The 17,260-nt window shown below is 44.8% G+C and overlaps 2 protein-coding genes across 3 annotated transcripts in view; one reads left to right on the forward strand and one right to left on the reverse strand.

Annotated features, from left to right (window-relative positions):
- Positions 1–1,737: 1,737 nt before the first annotated feature.
- SFRP4 (secreted frizzled related protein 4) lies at positions 1,738–12,110 on the reverse strand. Of its 2 annotated transcripts, XM_058831843.1 has the most exons (6): positions 11,333–12,110; positions 11,097–11,177; positions 10,941–11,006; positions 8,158–8,356; positions 5,403–5,466; positions 1,738–2,945 (listed from the first exon to the last, which is right to left on the reverse strand). In XM_058831843.1, exons 1-6 carry the CDS (start codon positions 11,772–11,774, stop codon positions 2,757–2,759), a joined length of 1,041 nt encoding a protein of 346 aa, XP_058687826.1. In that variant the 5' UTR covers positions 11,775–12,110; the 3' UTR covers positions 1,738–2,756. The 2 variants fall into 2 exon arrangements, with proteins under 2 accessions (XP_058687826.1, XP_058687825.1); XM_058831842.1 differs by having other exon boundaries at positions 10,941–11,177.
- EPDR1 (ependymin related 1) overlaps positions 11,914–17,260 on the forward strand; it is a 31,730-nt gene continuing 26,383 nt past the window's right edge. Inside the window, exons 1-3 of the mRNA XM_058831074.1 lie at positions 11,914–11,951; positions 12,151–12,508; positions 13,148–13,755. Coding sequence (XP_058687057.1) covers positions 11,914–11,951; positions 12,151–12,508; positions 13,148–13,755 — 1,004 coding nt within the window. The remainder of the gene's footprint in view (positions 11,952–12,150; positions 12,509–13,147; positions 13,756–17,260) is intronic.

A 17,260-nucleotide genomic window follows, 5' to 3' on the forward strand; every position in this document is an offset into this window, starting at 1 on the left:
TGAAATGACTTGCATTAGTGCTGAATTGGGTTGACACACAGCTTCTTAAAATACAGGAAAAAATTAGTTAGGAAAAACACACTATCTTATTAATTTAGCCCTTACATGTCTGTTCTTTGTATTATGATATCCCCTGCTTTTTGTTGCATTGCCTTTCCTTAGCCCATATTTTTACCATATCAGATTGAAAGTTAGTCAGCATAAAGTATAAAAATGTTAAGAAGTTTGGAAACACCTGGCTAGGTGCATCCACATCTATTCCAGCATACAGGAATGGTCAATCTAATGACAGCAGCTCAGAGAAGGAATGGTGACAATTCTCTGGAGAAAATAATCTGTATGTTTTTTACTCTGACAAAAGGAATAAAAGTTTGACTTTAACAGTTGTAAAATAGTATGTGATGTTACTGTGCAGTTTAGGTAGCTGTTCCAAAAGTTTCATTTAACAAACACCACATTTGACTATGTGCACAATAAAATTTCTTTAAGGGATATATCATGACTTCAGTATTTATTATTTCAACATCACATTGATGTGACTGTCACTCATTCTTTAATGGCCAACCATATATACATTTATTGGGGTACTTTAAATTGGGACCAATAAGTAATTAAAGCTTAAGAATTCCTACTACACAGTACATAAAACTATTTTAGAAATTTTCCAATCACGCAGATCTTTTAGACAATGCTTACTTAAGTCAGCATTTTCACACTAACCTAAACTAGTCACCTGCAAGTGAAATTCTGTCTTCTTCGATCTCCATTTCAGTTTTTCCATTTCACTGAACATGATTAAGGTTCCACCTACAGGCTGTATTTAAGCACCTAAGTTTGTAGTGTTGTTTTAGACATGTCAAATACACATCATTCCTAGTAAAGTCAATAGAAGCTGCTATATATGCTCAGCATTCCTGGCACCTGGGATGAATTTTAGATCTAATCCTGCAGGTGTTCCACATCAACAAAGTACTGCACCTGCCCAGAATTACCAGTAGGGCTACACTCAACTGCTGACCTTTGTATATTTTAAGCAGCTGCTCAAAGCTCAACAACGACCATTTAGGTTGTTTTTTTCCCAAACTATTCTATATGCTATTATTCCATTTTCTTGTAACACATTGGTCTGTTTCTTTTAAACATTGTAACTTGGCATCTATGCCTCAAATTACCAAGTATATAACTGCTGCTACCAAAGTCACTTCAGCCTAATCTAATGTGAATTTCACGCATGCAAATTGCATTGGAATTCTTGTCACGGCAAAGATCAACATACTGACATGACTATTTCTTACTCCTTATGATAATCTACTTTTCTGACATAGAACTTCTCTATTATAAAAATCTTCATTTTACCAGAATTGACCAGTCTAGTCCTTAGCCTTACTGCAGGAAATCCTGAAGGTCTTTCAGGCATCTATCACGAGCTCTTCTGATCTTAATGTTGGTGCTCTTCTTGTGTGTTACATGGAATTGAAATCAGAATGTGTTATCTATGCTGCCTCATCCAAGTACCCCTTGGAAGGAATAGCATAAATGCCATCTTGGAGTTATGTAGATTAGATTTGTATCACCTTTGCTGTTCTAATACCTCACACAGAAAATGTTAAGTCCGTAAACTCACTGCATAAATAAAAGCATCTGCTTTCCTGTCACCCTTTTCAGGATAAATGTTACCTTCTGATAAGAAAAACTGCAGACAGCCAGTTGCTTTGAGAAGCTCATTAATAGGGACAAGGCTGATTTATTTATTTATTCATTTATTTATTTATTTAATCAGAGAAAGGTTAGAAATATGGTATCAAATGATACAAAGTTATCCAAAAGATTATTGAGCCATTTGAAGCCCTATCTTCTCCTTAATACTGTACAGTAGCTGTCAGTTACTTTAGAATAAAGCTTCTATTCCAGTTTTCATAGCTAAGCTATATTACAGCAAATGTGTTACTTTTAAGAAGTCTACAGATCTGTTCACTATAACCAGTCCTTTCAAAACAATACGGATTTTTCAATTAGATGTTTAAATATATTTGAAATTATAACAACAGAAGCCAGCCTGAAGTACAATAAAAAATTAAATGTCTGCTTTGAATGCATTTTTACCACACAAACCCACAAGATCAAATACTATCATTGCAAGCATATTTTTGGCACACACATAAAAATAATCACATAATGCATACCCAGATGCTTAATGGTAAACTATGCTTTTGAACATTCTGAACAAGGGCTGTGATTCCAAACAGAAGATAGGTTCAGCTCCAGCAGCTGCAGTCATTGCTGCCTGAGATATCTGCCAGAGGTTACCATCCTTCTGCTGCTGCTCAGCTGCCGAGTCTAGTGAGCTCTCAACAAATTCACAGACTAACTCACAGTCTAATACTACACCAGCTGAGGAGAAACTCCATGCAGCTCTCCAGCATCTGGCAAGGAAGCAGACCAGGCAACTGGTACAAGGAGTCAAAACCTCTGGCAGCCAAGGCTACCTCTATCTAGATGGGAAATCAGAGCCCAAAGATCAAGCTCAGTCAGCTGGAATATGCCTACCTCATATAAGTGCAAACCTATGCTCTATGGCTTGCAGTGACTTGAAAGGATAAGCAAACCTTGTAACAGTAAAGTGCAGCAAAAAGGTCTATGTAGAAACTGACAGGATTTTTTAAGTCAATGAGTTCCGGATTAATAAAACATGCTGACCAAGCCAGATTGTGACCCTTGTCGTGCATGGAAAGTCCTTCCTTTTCGTAATTTCATACTCATACTTTTTTTGGGTTGATTTCCTTCTGGCCATTTCTTATTTTAATGGCCTTTTTGGGGACACTGATCAGTGGGTTGGTGTTCTTGGCTTGTGGTTTCAGGGCTCCACTCTGACCACTGCGTCCTGAATTCTGGTTCTTACTGCGCGCAGTTCGCCGCTTTTGCTCTTGGAGTCTCTGTTCCCACCTCTGTAGAAATGCATAAAACAAAGAGGATGAGTTAGGGAAGGACATAATCATAAATAATTACATCTTAATGAAATCTTGAACCACTGATGCTAGTGCTGCCTTTAATAGTTTCATGCTCTATGTTTCAAGGCCATTGATGTCAGCAAGTTATGGCTATTTTCAGGGAGAACAAGTTCTAAGTTAGAGGAAATTTCCAAAACACCAGTGGATGGAAATGACAATTTCCCATCTCGTGTGCATGCTGCATGTGAGTGCCTTCTGAGAAATAGAAAGGAGCTGGCACCATGACATCAAAAAGTCAGGACCAGCACATTGGAACTCCTTTGCAAGGCCTTTCTTTGCTGTCTTGCTGAACGTGCTACTCAACTTTTCCTCAGAAAAGTCTACAGGAATCAAATTAACCTTTCACAATGTATATTTAAGCATCCACCTACAAAGGGAGCTGGTATTTACTTTCTAGTTCTGCTTTTCCTTGGGGTGGAGAGGACTGGGCATGAACCAGCTTATGTTATGGACAGACAACAGTGATGATCACAGTGAAATAACAGTGTTGAGAGTTGCAATGGCATGGTTTGAATAATGCACCTCTAACTTTATTCAGCAAGAAATTTTGAAAATCAATGAGCCTACCAAAGACAACAGCTGTCAGATTTTCAAATCAAATAGTGCAGGAATTACAAAACAGGTCAGCTCTCCAAAACGTGGAGGGATCCATAAAATAGCAATAGAGACTGTGGACTTTCACTTCTAGGAACAGAAATACCTATTTTAAGGAAAACAAGGTAGGTAGTGGAACCCAGAAAGGGTCTCACCTCTCCCCACTATTATCTTTCCCTTCTGAAACTCCTAAAGGCAGGGGATTTACCAGTAATCACAGCAAGAGAAGTGCTCTCCAGCTTTCCTATTCTGTATCTCTGCACTGACTTTGCTGCAGCTCAGACTCTTGTCCTGGCTAGAGAAAAGACCAGCCATGTTGTGGTTATGTTAACAACTGTCTTCTGTGGTTGACAGACAGCTCAAAACATCCATTTTAAGTGGTAACTCAAGATAAAATTTGGATGCAAATCTTCAGAGATGAATGACGGGCATTAAAATTAAGCCACAGTGGTACCTAGCTCCATACAGACTTTGTGTGGTCAGAGTAATTTTATGCATCTTTATAAAACCAAAACAATCAGCAGAAATTTAGCTGTGTCCCACCCAAACATGCTTAAATGAAGACCTAGTTTCTGAAACTATTAATGTGAGAGGAAATGACATGTGCTTTGAAGGGTATTTTGTTTGGCAGCCATGCATCTATTTGACTATCTGAAAACTAATGCCCAAATATGATTCAAGACACAATTAAAAATGACAAAACATCGCGAGGAGGTGACTAAAACACACTGTGTGCCAGTAACAAGCCATTAAATTGACAGCTAAAGGATTTCAAGAATCCAAGTCATATGTCAATATTCTTCTAAATCCCACATGGCATCCTCTGCAATTGCCATGTATTTATTTTTTAAAGATTTAAAGCATGTTTTCTTTTCCACACATAGGTTTCATATGGGTAAGTGAAGAGTGTATGAGAGAAGCATTGAATGCAATTTCCTGCAAGAAGTTGGTCTGTTATACAAAAGCTTTTGCTTATGGATTCCTACATCTCTTTTCCTCCTCTCTACCAATTGTCAATCAACTCATACTTAAAACATACATATATGTCCTTAAACACACATGTATGTCCTTAATGCGCCAAAAACCTTTCTGAATTCCAAAAATACCTTTCTTCCATCTCTAAAAGCAGGAGGAAGAATCAGACCTTCTCACAAGCCATCTTTTCTTTCCTCTTTTCATTAAAAAGAGGAGTTTACAAGTAGAGAGTGATATAAAGTGGTAAGCCCCAAAGAGCAGGGGCATCTGCTGTGCCTGCCACCTATGTCTCTATACTACAGACCTTCTCTTCCAGTGTTTCCTGAATCCAGAGAGATAATGCCCAATACTTTGGGTGGGTCTTAGTAGGGAGTATCTGGTGAGAAGTGTGTGTCTCCAGCCTGCAATCTTTAATGCAGCAAAAAACATTAATCCAGTGCAGAGGATTTTAACTTCCTTTCTTATCTAATGTGGACTATGTACTCATCTGCATATCACCTTCACTTTCATATCATTGCTCCCTGTGGTAGCAAGGATATGAAAGAAATTTCTAGAGATATTATTGTAAGAAACGAGGGTTCACAAAAAGATCATCCCACAGGATAAAATTCAATTAAAAAAAATTTTAGAGACTCTAAAACACAAGATTAAAGTATGAAAATTTTCACTTATACTTGGGTAACTACAAGGGCTGAAAATGTTCAACTAAAACTTTTGATACCCAGAGGAGTTACACATATCTGGAAATCATCAAAGTTAATGCTGAAGTAAAACAAAGGTGTATCACTTGTCAACAAGAACAACAACATGTTTGGTTGCATTTACCTTAAATCTTCTGTTTAGTTGGTCCTTCCATTTTTCAACTAGACATCCATCAAGAAGCATCAACCTGAAAATTAAGAAATACACACAAGTTATAGGTATTTCTGATTTTAATTCCTGAGATTCCATTCCATATGATTTAACACAGACTGCGGTGGAAATGCACCCACAGGTACTGGTACTGACAGGTTTTATGTATGGGATGATGGGATACCATATGTTTCTGCACGCGTTTGTGCAAAGAGTAGATTAAACTGATAAATTTTACTTCTGACTTTAGAAAAGAAGCTGTTTCACATGCACCAGCTAATACAGCTTAGCTGAAAAAACAGTAATACAATTATATGATCACTTACAATTGTATCCATTTCTACCTGTAAATACATGAGGATGGCAATATGTGTTTCCTACATCTAACTCCTTAATGAGGTGAATTTGGAAGACATATGGTTAGTGATACTTGCCATACTTACCTACCAGTGCAATCTGGCTATCTCCTGCATGAAAACATTGAGTCTAGGTGTTATGAAATGAATAAAACAATAATGTGACTATTAAATACATATGCCTTAAACAGCTTATTCTAAAGCAGTCTGACATGACACCTTCCACGTCCCAACCCAGAGACAACTTCTTGGTTTTCTTTTATTTGGTTGGTTGAGATACCAGGTCTTAATATGCCCTAATATAACTTTCACTAAAATTCTGGGGGTTATTAGTTAGACATCAGTGTTGGCTGGAAAGACATTGTTATAAATGCACAAAACATCACACAGCACTGTTCTGGCTGGTGAAGGTTAAACAGTGTAGCAGGGCCTGACCTCCAGTTTCCATGAATAGTGTTGCTGCTCTTAGCAGCTCAAAAACAGTACAAAATGCTGCCTCTCACAGTCACTAGCCAATGTGCATCCAGTTTGACCAAACATAAAAGGCTCAACATGAGTGGAAACCCTGGAGAATCAGGATCAGTATGTCATACATTTCCTTTTCTTTCCAAAGACAAATTAGAGGACAAACGTACAGGACTGATGCCAAGGCCACACTGCCATGAATGAAACCACAATATGAAGTACATCTGGCACAGCTTTGGTTCAGGTCAATTATCCAGTGAGGCTTTAACCCTAACAACAGGCAATAGGTATTTTGCCATTGACTGCAGAGGACGTACAGCTTATGCCGATTCTGGCTCTGTCATTTTAAAAAACTGCTGTAACTCAAAACCTTCTGTTTGCCTGCCACTGAGTTCAACAGGAAGCACATATAATAGTTTATGTTTCTTTTTCAAATCCATTTTAGTACACTATATGAAATTAAAAACCTCAATGACCTTTAAAAACCATCACAAGATATTCAGTGAATTGTGTGTTTTTCCATAATAATGGAGATGCCGATTGTGATCTTTGACTTATGAAATCTCCCTTTCCTAACAGCCTCCAGAGGATCCTCTGCAATCCAGAGCTCCTCCATCGCCATTCTGGTCATAATCTTTCTACATGAGTCAGAGCTTGTATCCCTAAAATGACTAACACAAATAAAGGCCTCTACATTAATATTTGTGAAATACTTCCAGACCTGGAGGGGTGTCATAATAAAATACTGTGTTTGCTAGCTCACCAAAAAACAAGTTAAAGCAATAAGATGTCAGATGAAAAATTTTAGAAACACCTATAAAATGCTCTGAAAATATCAATACAAAACTCATTAAAAATATGGACATGGCCCATCACGTCCCACATGTGAATGTTCCGTGGTCCTTACAAGTGTGTGTGACCAATTAAAAGCAACATCACAGTATGCAAAACCAGCCTGCACATTTTACAGACAGCCTTGTCTCCAAACCACAACACATAGGCCTACACTGAACCTAAAACACCACCACCTGCTCTGCTGGCATCTACTGGTGCACTTGGGGTGCTAATGGGGATGGGATGTCCCCCTTCTGCCTCAAGGAACCAGGGAGAATAGGGAGCTGTGATTCATCACTCCTTTCCCTCCAGACCAGCATGCTGGATTTCCTTCCATGTCTGGGGCTAGGCCGACTGCCAGATGAAAGGTCTGGTAAAGTTAGTTTTGTTTTGTTTTGTTCTTTTAATCATACAGCAGGACTGGCAAGCTCCTCTGAGAATATTTACTTTTCATCTGCCATCCGGGAGCTTGAGCTCCAATGGCTGCAGCTTGGCTGGTCCCAGTACGGCTGTGGGATGAGAAACATCCCATTGATGGCACTGGTCCAAAGTATGGACAGGCCAGTGGAGAAGGCCTGGCTTTGACTCCAGCAGCTCTGCTGACAGAAGATGCGTATCATCTCTTGCCCACTCCCTTGGTGAGACGGAACGATACCTTCCACATGGTCCTCCCGACACAGACCATCATCTACAGCCACTGTTGGGCTTGCTGCACACAAAGCAGCTCATCCCTATGGAAAGTGGTCCTGGAAAAACACTCCCAAGCTGGAGATGACTGAACTGCTGCATAATGCCTTATCAAGATGCTGTCAGCACCTAATGCCACCAGATTTTATTATCCTCTTTGCATGAGCCAAATTTTATAAATACCACATTATGGCACAGAGCTGAGGCTGATGAAGTGGATAAAGTCAGATGTGAAGATAATGGAAACATATGTGTATGTATGAGTTAGCCTAACAAAAACTGTCAGCAAAACAAGCCTATGATGGGGAAGAAAGCTCTGCTGGTCCTCCTTCCCATCTATCACAGTCAGCTCTAACACTTCTTTGCACCACATCGTCACGGCTCACCTTGAGCGCCACTCATAGCACATGATGAGAACATCCTGCTTTGGTTGAAGAGGCGGGCACTGGCAGGAGGAATTTGTAAGAAGAGGCACTTGGGACAGAGGAATTGGCGTTGAAGACTTGAGTATGTCTTTGACTTCAACCACAGTCGTTATCTCATTGCAGTTCCCTCTTTCTACGCTTTTTACTTTAGCGTGAATGACTGCAAATAGAAAAATAGAGGAGTGAGAACCATAAAGTCTTAGAAATTTAAACACATCGCAAAATTAAATAAAAATATTGAATTGGAAGCTGTTGTTTTGGTTTTGAAACTAGAACTACTTCTGCCTGTGTGGGCATGAACAGTGGCTTAGAATAAGAGAGGCCTGATCTTGATTTGGTTTTCAGTAGGACTGTTGACAACAGTGAAATTAAACATGTGCTTAAATCTTGGCCACATCAGGCCAACCAGTCTCGCCTGGAATCACACACACAAACAGATCCTTCAACTCAGACTTGAACAAGACTTTGCATAAATCTAACCCATTCTCCAGCCGCATCTGGCTATTTCCAATTAAGTAATGAATAATTTACCTCACAGACAGTTGTCATGGATTCAGTCTTTTCAATAATCAAATCACTTCCTGTAGATTTAAACCAGGAAATATTGTCTTTTCTTAAATATAAGAAACAAAGGAAAGCTAGAAAGAACAGTCAAAAAACTAAGAGGCTTAGGATTGCCGTGATTTACTTGAGCTATACTTTTTTCATCTTTTGCCTTTGTATTCTCTACCAATAGTGAGATGCTTGTATAAATGAGACACTGGAACAGGTTCTTCTGACTCTGAATACACAAGCATTTGTATTTTTACCTTTCATTGAGGAAAACTGCATGGTTGCACTGATGCAAGAAGGTGAAATGCTGCAGATTGCTCTGAAATGATCCCTGGTTAACTTTGTACCTACAAACCCTGGCATTACCTACCAGTCCATCATTTCATCTCTTCTCTCTTGTGAGAAATACCAGGCCTAATAAAGTATGATTTTCACATAAAAGATTTTGTCTCTAGGGAATGTAAAAATAGAAAGGGTTCTACTGTCCGAACATGATTCAGTTGAAGAAGCATGCCAAGCGTATAGAGGACAGGGTGATCAGCCTGCCCCTGCGGGACCCTGCCAGCCACCGGGTCAAAAGCCTTCACATGAACCTCATCCAATCCAAAATAAACTTCACACGTAGAAAACAGGAGACCAGCACTTTTAATGCGGTCTGGGGTTTATGTGCTGCCTTTATCAGGACATGTATAACACACACAAAACATGAGGGGAATTTCGGTTTTGGAGACTCATAGTCCATTTTCAAGTCTGACTGGCTGTGATAGCTAAAAGTACAATTTGGCTGTATGTCTTAAAGGATTTTCAGAAAAAAACTGATTGATTGATTGATTGACTGATTGATTTTCAACTCATTAAATCTCATCCCTCAGTTCATTTTCAATATAAATAGGTCTATTTATCTCAGAGGGAGCTGAATGGAAATTTACATCTCAAAAACAGAATCTTGATTTCACAAATTCAGTGGAATTAAATTTTGGATCCCAACATACATGTTTCACTCAAGGAGCACTCAAATCAGAATTGACACGGCTAACACCTGTTTTTCATTTTGGAACAGTCATTTGATATCACTACTTTTTCATATGTTTCAGGAAACTGTAGAAGCTCATTGTTCCACCTAAACAGATCTCTGTGTTGTACTGACGCAGATCAAGGAATTATATAAAAACAATATGTTGTGTAAATGCACCAAAATGTTGCAATGAACAAAAAATTGTACAATTACCTAAGCTAGAGGTTCAGCTTGATTATTCCCACCAAACATGCTAACAAATAAGCAAATAGCTACCAACTTACTTTCATTTGATGTCAAGCAAATAGGAATTGAATTATATTATAACCCTACTGTAGAAGAACTGTATAAATGACTGGAAAAAAAATCTGCCATCTGAGAAAATGCCCACAAAGTGCAAAATGAAGCAATACTGCATATTAAATTCATAGTTAATAGGGGCTTTGTATTGACACTAGGTTCAATCTGGCATTTATCTAATCTTAATTAGAATTCTTCCTGATTCACACCATCAGAAAACTGAAGCAGGGGGAAACCAGGGGGGCAGAGGGGTGAATACTTGTTTTTATTGCCAGCATGTCACACAACATGTAATAAAACTATCAGCCATCTCCTTGGCCGGGTGGTGCAAATTGTCACTGAATTCAGTTAATTTCTGACAATTCTGCATGGGACAGAACTCTGGCTAATAAGTAAAAGTATATATAACTTTCTAAAAACTTTTTACTTTGCTGCAGCTGGTTCACATCTACAGGCTTTATTTGGGTAGCAACCCCCTGTTTATTCTACCTGCTGGACGAAAACAGGAGCTGGCCAAGTCGTCACGCTCACATCAGACGTAATTGCCTTTACTAGAGTGACCTTTGCAGCAGTAACCAACCTTTCTGCAGAGCAGAAGGGGGCACATTACTGACATTTTACTGCTTTTGGCAGAAACACACCATCCTCTGTGCACTACTACTGCCTGCACATGGTGTGTGCTACAGCTGGATTTTGGAAGAGGACAGCTAGGTATCCCCAGTCAAACACCCACTTGGAAAGGCTGTGTTGGAGAAGTCTTCTCATGCCAGACTTGCTGGATGGGGCCTGGTGTGGCCTCACCTAGAGCTGCCTAACTTGCAGGGACACAAGGAGGGTGTGAGACCGGCAAAGTGAAACATTTCCCCCATGCACTTACTGTAGCTGTAGTTCTTGGCCAAGTAGGTTGACAGCGTAGGCTTTGTCTTTTTGCACCTGCACCGCTCTTCAAAGGAAGAGAAAGGAGAAAGGTTGAGGGGTGTCAGAGGGACCCTGTCTCCGGGGAGGTGGAGGCGGGGGGTCATCCGGGGCTCACCCTGGCCGCGGCTCCTGCAGTCATGCTCCAGGGGTCTGTCCGGCACCATAAAGCCCTGTGTAAAGTCCGTCCACTTCACATCTGCAAACAGAGGTGAGTCAGGGAGTGAAAACTGTCGGAAGAGGCTCCAGGACTGGAGCGTGGGGGTCCCGCAGTCCCCCCGTCCCACCCTGGGGCGTCCCGCGGGGGTGGAGGGAGTCCTCCCTCCCACCTCTCGCTGCCCCCAGGGTTCTCACCCTCCGGCACGTCGGTGACGATGGCCTCTGGGGAGATGCAGACGCCGCGGTCGTAGACGGGGAGGTCGTCGCAAGCCAGGCTCTCGGGCCAGCTGTGGTTGTAGCGGCGCATGATGGGCTCGCAGCCGTCGCGGGCGCGCTGGCACACGGAGCGGCACGGCTTGATGGGGTCGTAGAGGAACTCCAGGGTGCAGATGGGGGCGTACATGGCGCAGAGGAAGAAGGGCAGGACCGGGCTGCAGCCGGTGGCCACCAGCTCCTCGTACTGTTCGATAGCGAGGACGGCGTTTTCCTGGGTGCTGTGGTGGAGGTGGTTGGGCATGCGGGTGATATTCCAGGGCATGGAGCGGCACATGGGGATGCGCACCGCCTCGCACGGCGCGCCCTGCGCCCGCGGGCTCACCCGCAGCCACAGGGACACCGCCACCAAGGCGCGCAGCATCCTCTTCCTCCTCCTTCTCCTCCTTGTCCGCCGCCGCCCGCCGCCGCCCCGTGGGTCCCGGCGGCCGAAGGGCGCGGAGCGGCGCTGCCTCCCGGAGCCCTGCTGCAGTCAAGTGGCGGGAGCCGCCGCGCCGACAGCCATGGACATCGCGGGACCGCATTTATACCAGTGGCACGAGTGACGTGGGGCCGATCGCACTCCCTTGGCAGCCCCGCTCCTCCGGGGGGTGGGGGGGTGTGCGTGTATGTGTGCGTTTTGCTGTGCAGGCACGGTGACATCACCTCCACCCCGTTTAATCCCCCGGCGACATCACTGCGTCTCTCGGCCGCCGCTCCAGCTCCGTTTCAGTTTTCATCTGTGTCATAAATTCCTTCAGGTGGAAGGGGGGCGGAGGGGAGGAAACACAAACCGCACGGTTCTGCCGGGAGGCTCTGCGCTCCGGCGCGGAGAGAGGGAGGGCGACGGTAGGAGCCGCGGCTTCTTCCCGTGAGGCTCAACTTTATACACCGCGTTTTCTCAAGGGAGAAGAAACTTTTTGCGGGCTTGAGGGAGCACCGGCGGCTGTTCCCGACGCCTCCAGGGGGTTGCAGAATTCCCTCCATGAGCTCGGCACGGACGGGGAGAGGCGGGAAGCGGACGGCGGACGGACGGGGGTGTGGCTGGTGGCCCGGTGTGCTCGGGACAGGGGAAGCGGCGGCGGCCGAGCCGAGCCGGGAGCGGGCGGCGGGGCCGGGGTAGCGCGGGGCTGCTGTGCGGGCAGTGAGCCCGCCGCCCCGCTCCTGTCCCCACCAGTCGCATCTGCACACGAGTGGAAGAAAGGGTTTCAGATTTTTTCCCAAGCTGTTTTGTTATCTTCCTTTCCTTGGTGATCCACGGCCACGCGCCCCTGGTGCAGCGGTGTGGCGGGCCCGCGCGGGGGAAAGGGCTCCCTCACAGCCCAGCTCTGTTCGCCCTTGCACGGAAAGACCTCCGGGCCCGTTCTTCACTGTGGGAAATGCCGCTCCCCCGTCTTTGAGGGACCCGCTGAGATAAGAAGATTAACTCAGTGCCAGGTTATCCCAGTGACCTGAGAGAGCCCCAGCGTAGCTCAGAGGTACCTGCCCCGGCCAGGTGCCGTGGTGCCACCGGTGTTAGTCCCTGCAGATGCAGCAGAGCTGCAGAGACGGAGCATCTGTGGGGCACGGGCCTCCCCTTCCCTTAGTGGGTGAGGAAAGCACAACCAGAGCAGGCAGGAAACAGTAGATACACCCAGGAGGGCAGTGGGAGATGAAGGAATGCATGTGGTGAAGAAATGCTTGGTGACACTGTCTGTCCGTGGGGACGCACTGAAATGTCCCCCTCGAGGGCAACATTAAAGCAGTTTGTCCCAGCAGGTCACTCCTGTTCGCATACCCCCCCCCCCCCCAAGCTCGCGCGGAGTGCCCGGGGCTTGGAGTTCGCAGCTGGCCCTCTGGGCAGCCCTCGCGGAGCAGCGGGCACGGCCAGGGCGCCCAGACCCTCCCGGCTGCGGCGAGGGAGGCCGACTGTCCCGGCCGCCTGTCGCCGCGCCGCCTCATGCCCCGCCGGCGTCCGGGCGCTGTGGCGGCCGCCGCCTCTCGCCGCCGCGGCGATGCGGGTTTGGAGGCGGGCCGCCCCCGCCCCCCGGCACAGCCTGCCCGCCCGCCTGCGCGCCGTGCGGGGCGGCCGTGCGCCGAGGGAGCGCGGAGCGGAGCATGGCGCGGCCGGCGGCCGGGCGGCAGCTGCGTCCGGGACCGGGGCCGCCGCTGCGGCTGCTCCTGCTCCTGCTGCTGGGCGTGCTCCTGCTGCGCGGTGGAGCGGCGGCGGGGGCCGAGCCGTGCCAGGCGCCGCGGCAGTGGGAAGGGCGCACCGTGTTCTACGACCACAGCTCGGGCCGCAACACGCGGGCCGCCGTCTCCTACGACGGCCCCAACCAGCGCCTCCGCATCCTGGAGGAGAGGAAGGCGCTCATCCCCTGCAAGAAGTAGGTGGCGGCGGGACCTGCGGCTGGGCCGGGCCGGGCGGGGCGGTGAGGGTCGGCACGGAGCCCGGAGGCGCCTCCCGGGGGGTGTGGGGTGATGCGAAGCCGGGAGGCTGGGGGGGTCTCCGTCCTTCGGGCCCCGCATTGCCGGCGGCACCTCCCCTGCGTGAGTGGGGGGAGCGCGGGGACGGCGGAGTCGAGGCACCGGCGTCCTGGGAACAGCAGCCGCTAGGAAACCTGTCACCAACAGGGCTTGCGTCCATCCTCCGTGTAGATATATGTGTGTATATGTCGGGAGGTTTATAATCAACAATGTCAGCTTTGTACTTTCAGAGATATTCCCCTCCCCCCCAGCTCTTTTGCTGTTTAAATGGAATTGGAAGCGAATCCAAAAATGTGAAGTATAACGGGTATCATGAGTTATAACTAAGAGGTTATACTCAAACATGTGAATAACGTCATGGGGTAAGGGAGGAGGTTCTAGTTCAGTAATTTGCAGACAAATTTGAGTTACAAGTTCTCTGGCCCTTCTTGGTCCTTGTCAGTGCTTGGTCATAAGTCAGTGCCTGGTGTCAGGATGCGTCCATTACCTGTGGTACAGTGTATTCATTCCCATTGCACAGCCCTGCAGGACCTTCCCGTTCTTCCTTTACACAGGATGTATCTGTTAAGCCCATAAGTAATCCCAAAAAATCCCTGTGTCATTGTCTGTTTCTTGATTTGCTGAAAAACAAATGTAGAAAAAAGCTGACTAAAGAAGAGCCTCTTTTTTCCTCCTCAGCCTGCCATGCTCAGGTTGTGTGGAAGAACTGATCAGCCTAGAGAGGCCTTCCTGAGTGAGACATTTCTGGCTACTGAGGGTCAATCACTTTCAGACAACATGTAAAAACATACCTGCCAGTGTGAGGGTAGCAGGTCTGCCCGTACTTCTGCCTCTCCTACCAATGGATTGTTCAAATAATAGTGTGTCCATCCTGGGGATGTGTGAGACAAGGTAAAGACCAGCCCACGAATGCTGTATCATCCAAACTAATGGTCTCTCCTGTTAAAAGATCAATATTCTTTTTTTGCTGCTGGCTTTTTTTCCTCACAATCAATTTCATACCAACATCGTGTAGTAATTGTTTTAATCCTTCCAAAGCATATGCTCTTCTATGATCCTTTCCCTCCAAATCCCCTGATGCTCTTAGAACTGTTCTGGTTTCATTTTCAGGCTTAGCTTTCCCTCACTGTAAGCTTTTTTCATTACTGTTTTTGCATAGGAACCATATGAAGAATGTTAAAAACAACATACAGGTGTTTGCTGGTGGTCTGCTGACATAGAGCACAGAGTCTGACACTGGCCATGACGTGCTCAGGCTTCCCTTCTTCTGCAAATCCTAGGTTGACTTTCATGTTTGACAAGCATAAAACTGCTACAAAGCCTGATGCAAGTATTTTCTAGCTTCTAAGTTGTGCTGCATTCACTTTTTCAAGCTTATGTTAATTTTATTTGAAAACTTTAAGATTTAATAATTATGCTACATTTTAGACTCTGGGCCAGATTTTGTCTTTTGCCAAGATCTTAACTTCTTACATTTTTGATAAATACCTGCTCTGGATGCAGTTTTGTCTGGGTTGATAGGGCTAGAAACAGGCAGACAGGTGTGCTTGTTGGTTTTTCTTGTATTATATTTTTGTGGTAGACAATTTCTGACCTCAGGGGTCTTTAATATTTCCAGATCCATGCTTTCTGCCATCCAAAACTGGAGAGGCATTTTGTTTTATGTGCAGTAATGTCTGCTCAGGGCATGACCCAGCTTCCATTTAAGTAAACAGAAAGACTCCCATTGGTTTCAGTATGTGTAGGATCAGGTCTAGAATTGTGATCACAACTTCATTTCACTGTGGACACAGTGAGTCGTAAACTGAAGCCTTCAGAAGTTAGAGGCAAAGGGATTTATCCTGTCTTGTGAAAAATAACCTCTCCTCCACCCTGTTATGACATTGACAAGAAAGGTGTAATTATGCCAAGGCAGTGAGTACAAAATCAACAAGAAAAATAGTGCTGCCCTGGTCTCTAAGGAAATTTCAGTCTAAATTCTCACATTTTGTTCCTATCAGATGTAACTTATGTGCAGCAATCAGGGCTGGCCAACAACCACATTTTTCTACAAAGCATTTTCTGAAGCTTGCAAATGTGGACCTTAATCAGACACAGCCCTGTTTGAGTTATTGGCTGAGGTTAATCAAGGACACAAAGATTTTCCTGTGTGGAATGGCTTGCAGGCTCATAACCGCAGGAAAACATGAAACTTTAAGATTTTAATGTAGATATATGTTTCAAAATCATCTATTCTGCTATGTGGCATTTTCATACCTACATCAGCCCATAAAACATACCTACCCCAATTCCAGAAAAGTAGCCCTAAGGTAAACAACCAGTTGCTGCTTTGTTAACATCACTTCTTTGCCCACTGGTTGTTTCGAGATCATCTGAGATGCAGTGACCACATTGGTAAAGACTGTCCAGCTGCACTGTGTCACCTGCCATCTGGGCACAGACCTTGCTTGCCAGACAGCCAACAGAGCCAGTTCATCAGAGAAGTCATAGCTGTGGTTTCAACCAGCTTGTTGGATGTGTGTTTCTCTAGGTCACACAATTGGCTCCCACGCTCTGGCTCAGAGTGTAAAAACTACCAACAGTGATCCTAGGCTGAGATTTTTCAAGGAGAACCTATTCCAGTTGGATTAATTTCTGGGCTTTCTTTTTCACTTCTTTTCACTGCTTTTCGAGACCCAGCCTTAGCTACACTCTGTTTCTTTTGTTTTCTCCAGCATGCCTTGCCCTGCTACTTCTTTCCGCTTCAGGATCAAATTTTTGGGGATAGACAAGATGGGCAGGGACAATCTTAAAGTTTTGTGTAATGCTCAGCTGATACTGATAGCAGAAGAAAAGAAAAGCATTGAATATATTGTGCTGTTTCCCATTCGGACCAGGTCATTCCAGATATAATGTGAAAGGGGAGCACTTGAAACAGCTCCCTAGAGCTCTTGAGGCAAAGCTGTGTTCATGCTGTTAAACACAGAACATATTTTTTAATTCTTTATTGCCTGTTAGGTGAAGTTTCTTCCTTCTGTGCTCTCTGGATGTTAAACATTCCTCACTTATATTCAACTCTCTGTTGGCGTTTATCTCAGGACACTTCACAAAATAGGTAACAGTGACCAGCATGGTTTGCAGTTGGGGAAAGAGTTTTTTTTTAAGGTAGCTTCAAATGGTGTAGATTTGAGTATGACATCTCTGCAAATTGTGAGAAATCCTGGCACAAAAAAAAAAAGTCCAAACAGAAAATCCTACTGACTGCGCTGTGGCCAGAACTTCATGTTATCCATCACCTTTCTTTTTCTTGGAGAAACAGAGCAAAGGGTGTACTCTTTGGCACTGCTGAAGCCACTCAACAGGTGTTAGTGCTTAGTTATGAAGAAAGAAAAGCGTGAAGTGAGGAGCAGAAATAGTACCGGGGGT

The sequence above is a fragment of the Poecile atricapillus genome, chromosome 2 (assembly GCF_030490865.1).
Source record: "Poecile atricapillus isolate bPoeAtr1 chromosome 2, bPoeAtr1.hap1, whole genome shotgun sequence".
NCBI lineage: Eukaryota > Metazoa > Chordata > Aves > Passeriformes > Paridae > Poecile > Poecile atricapillus.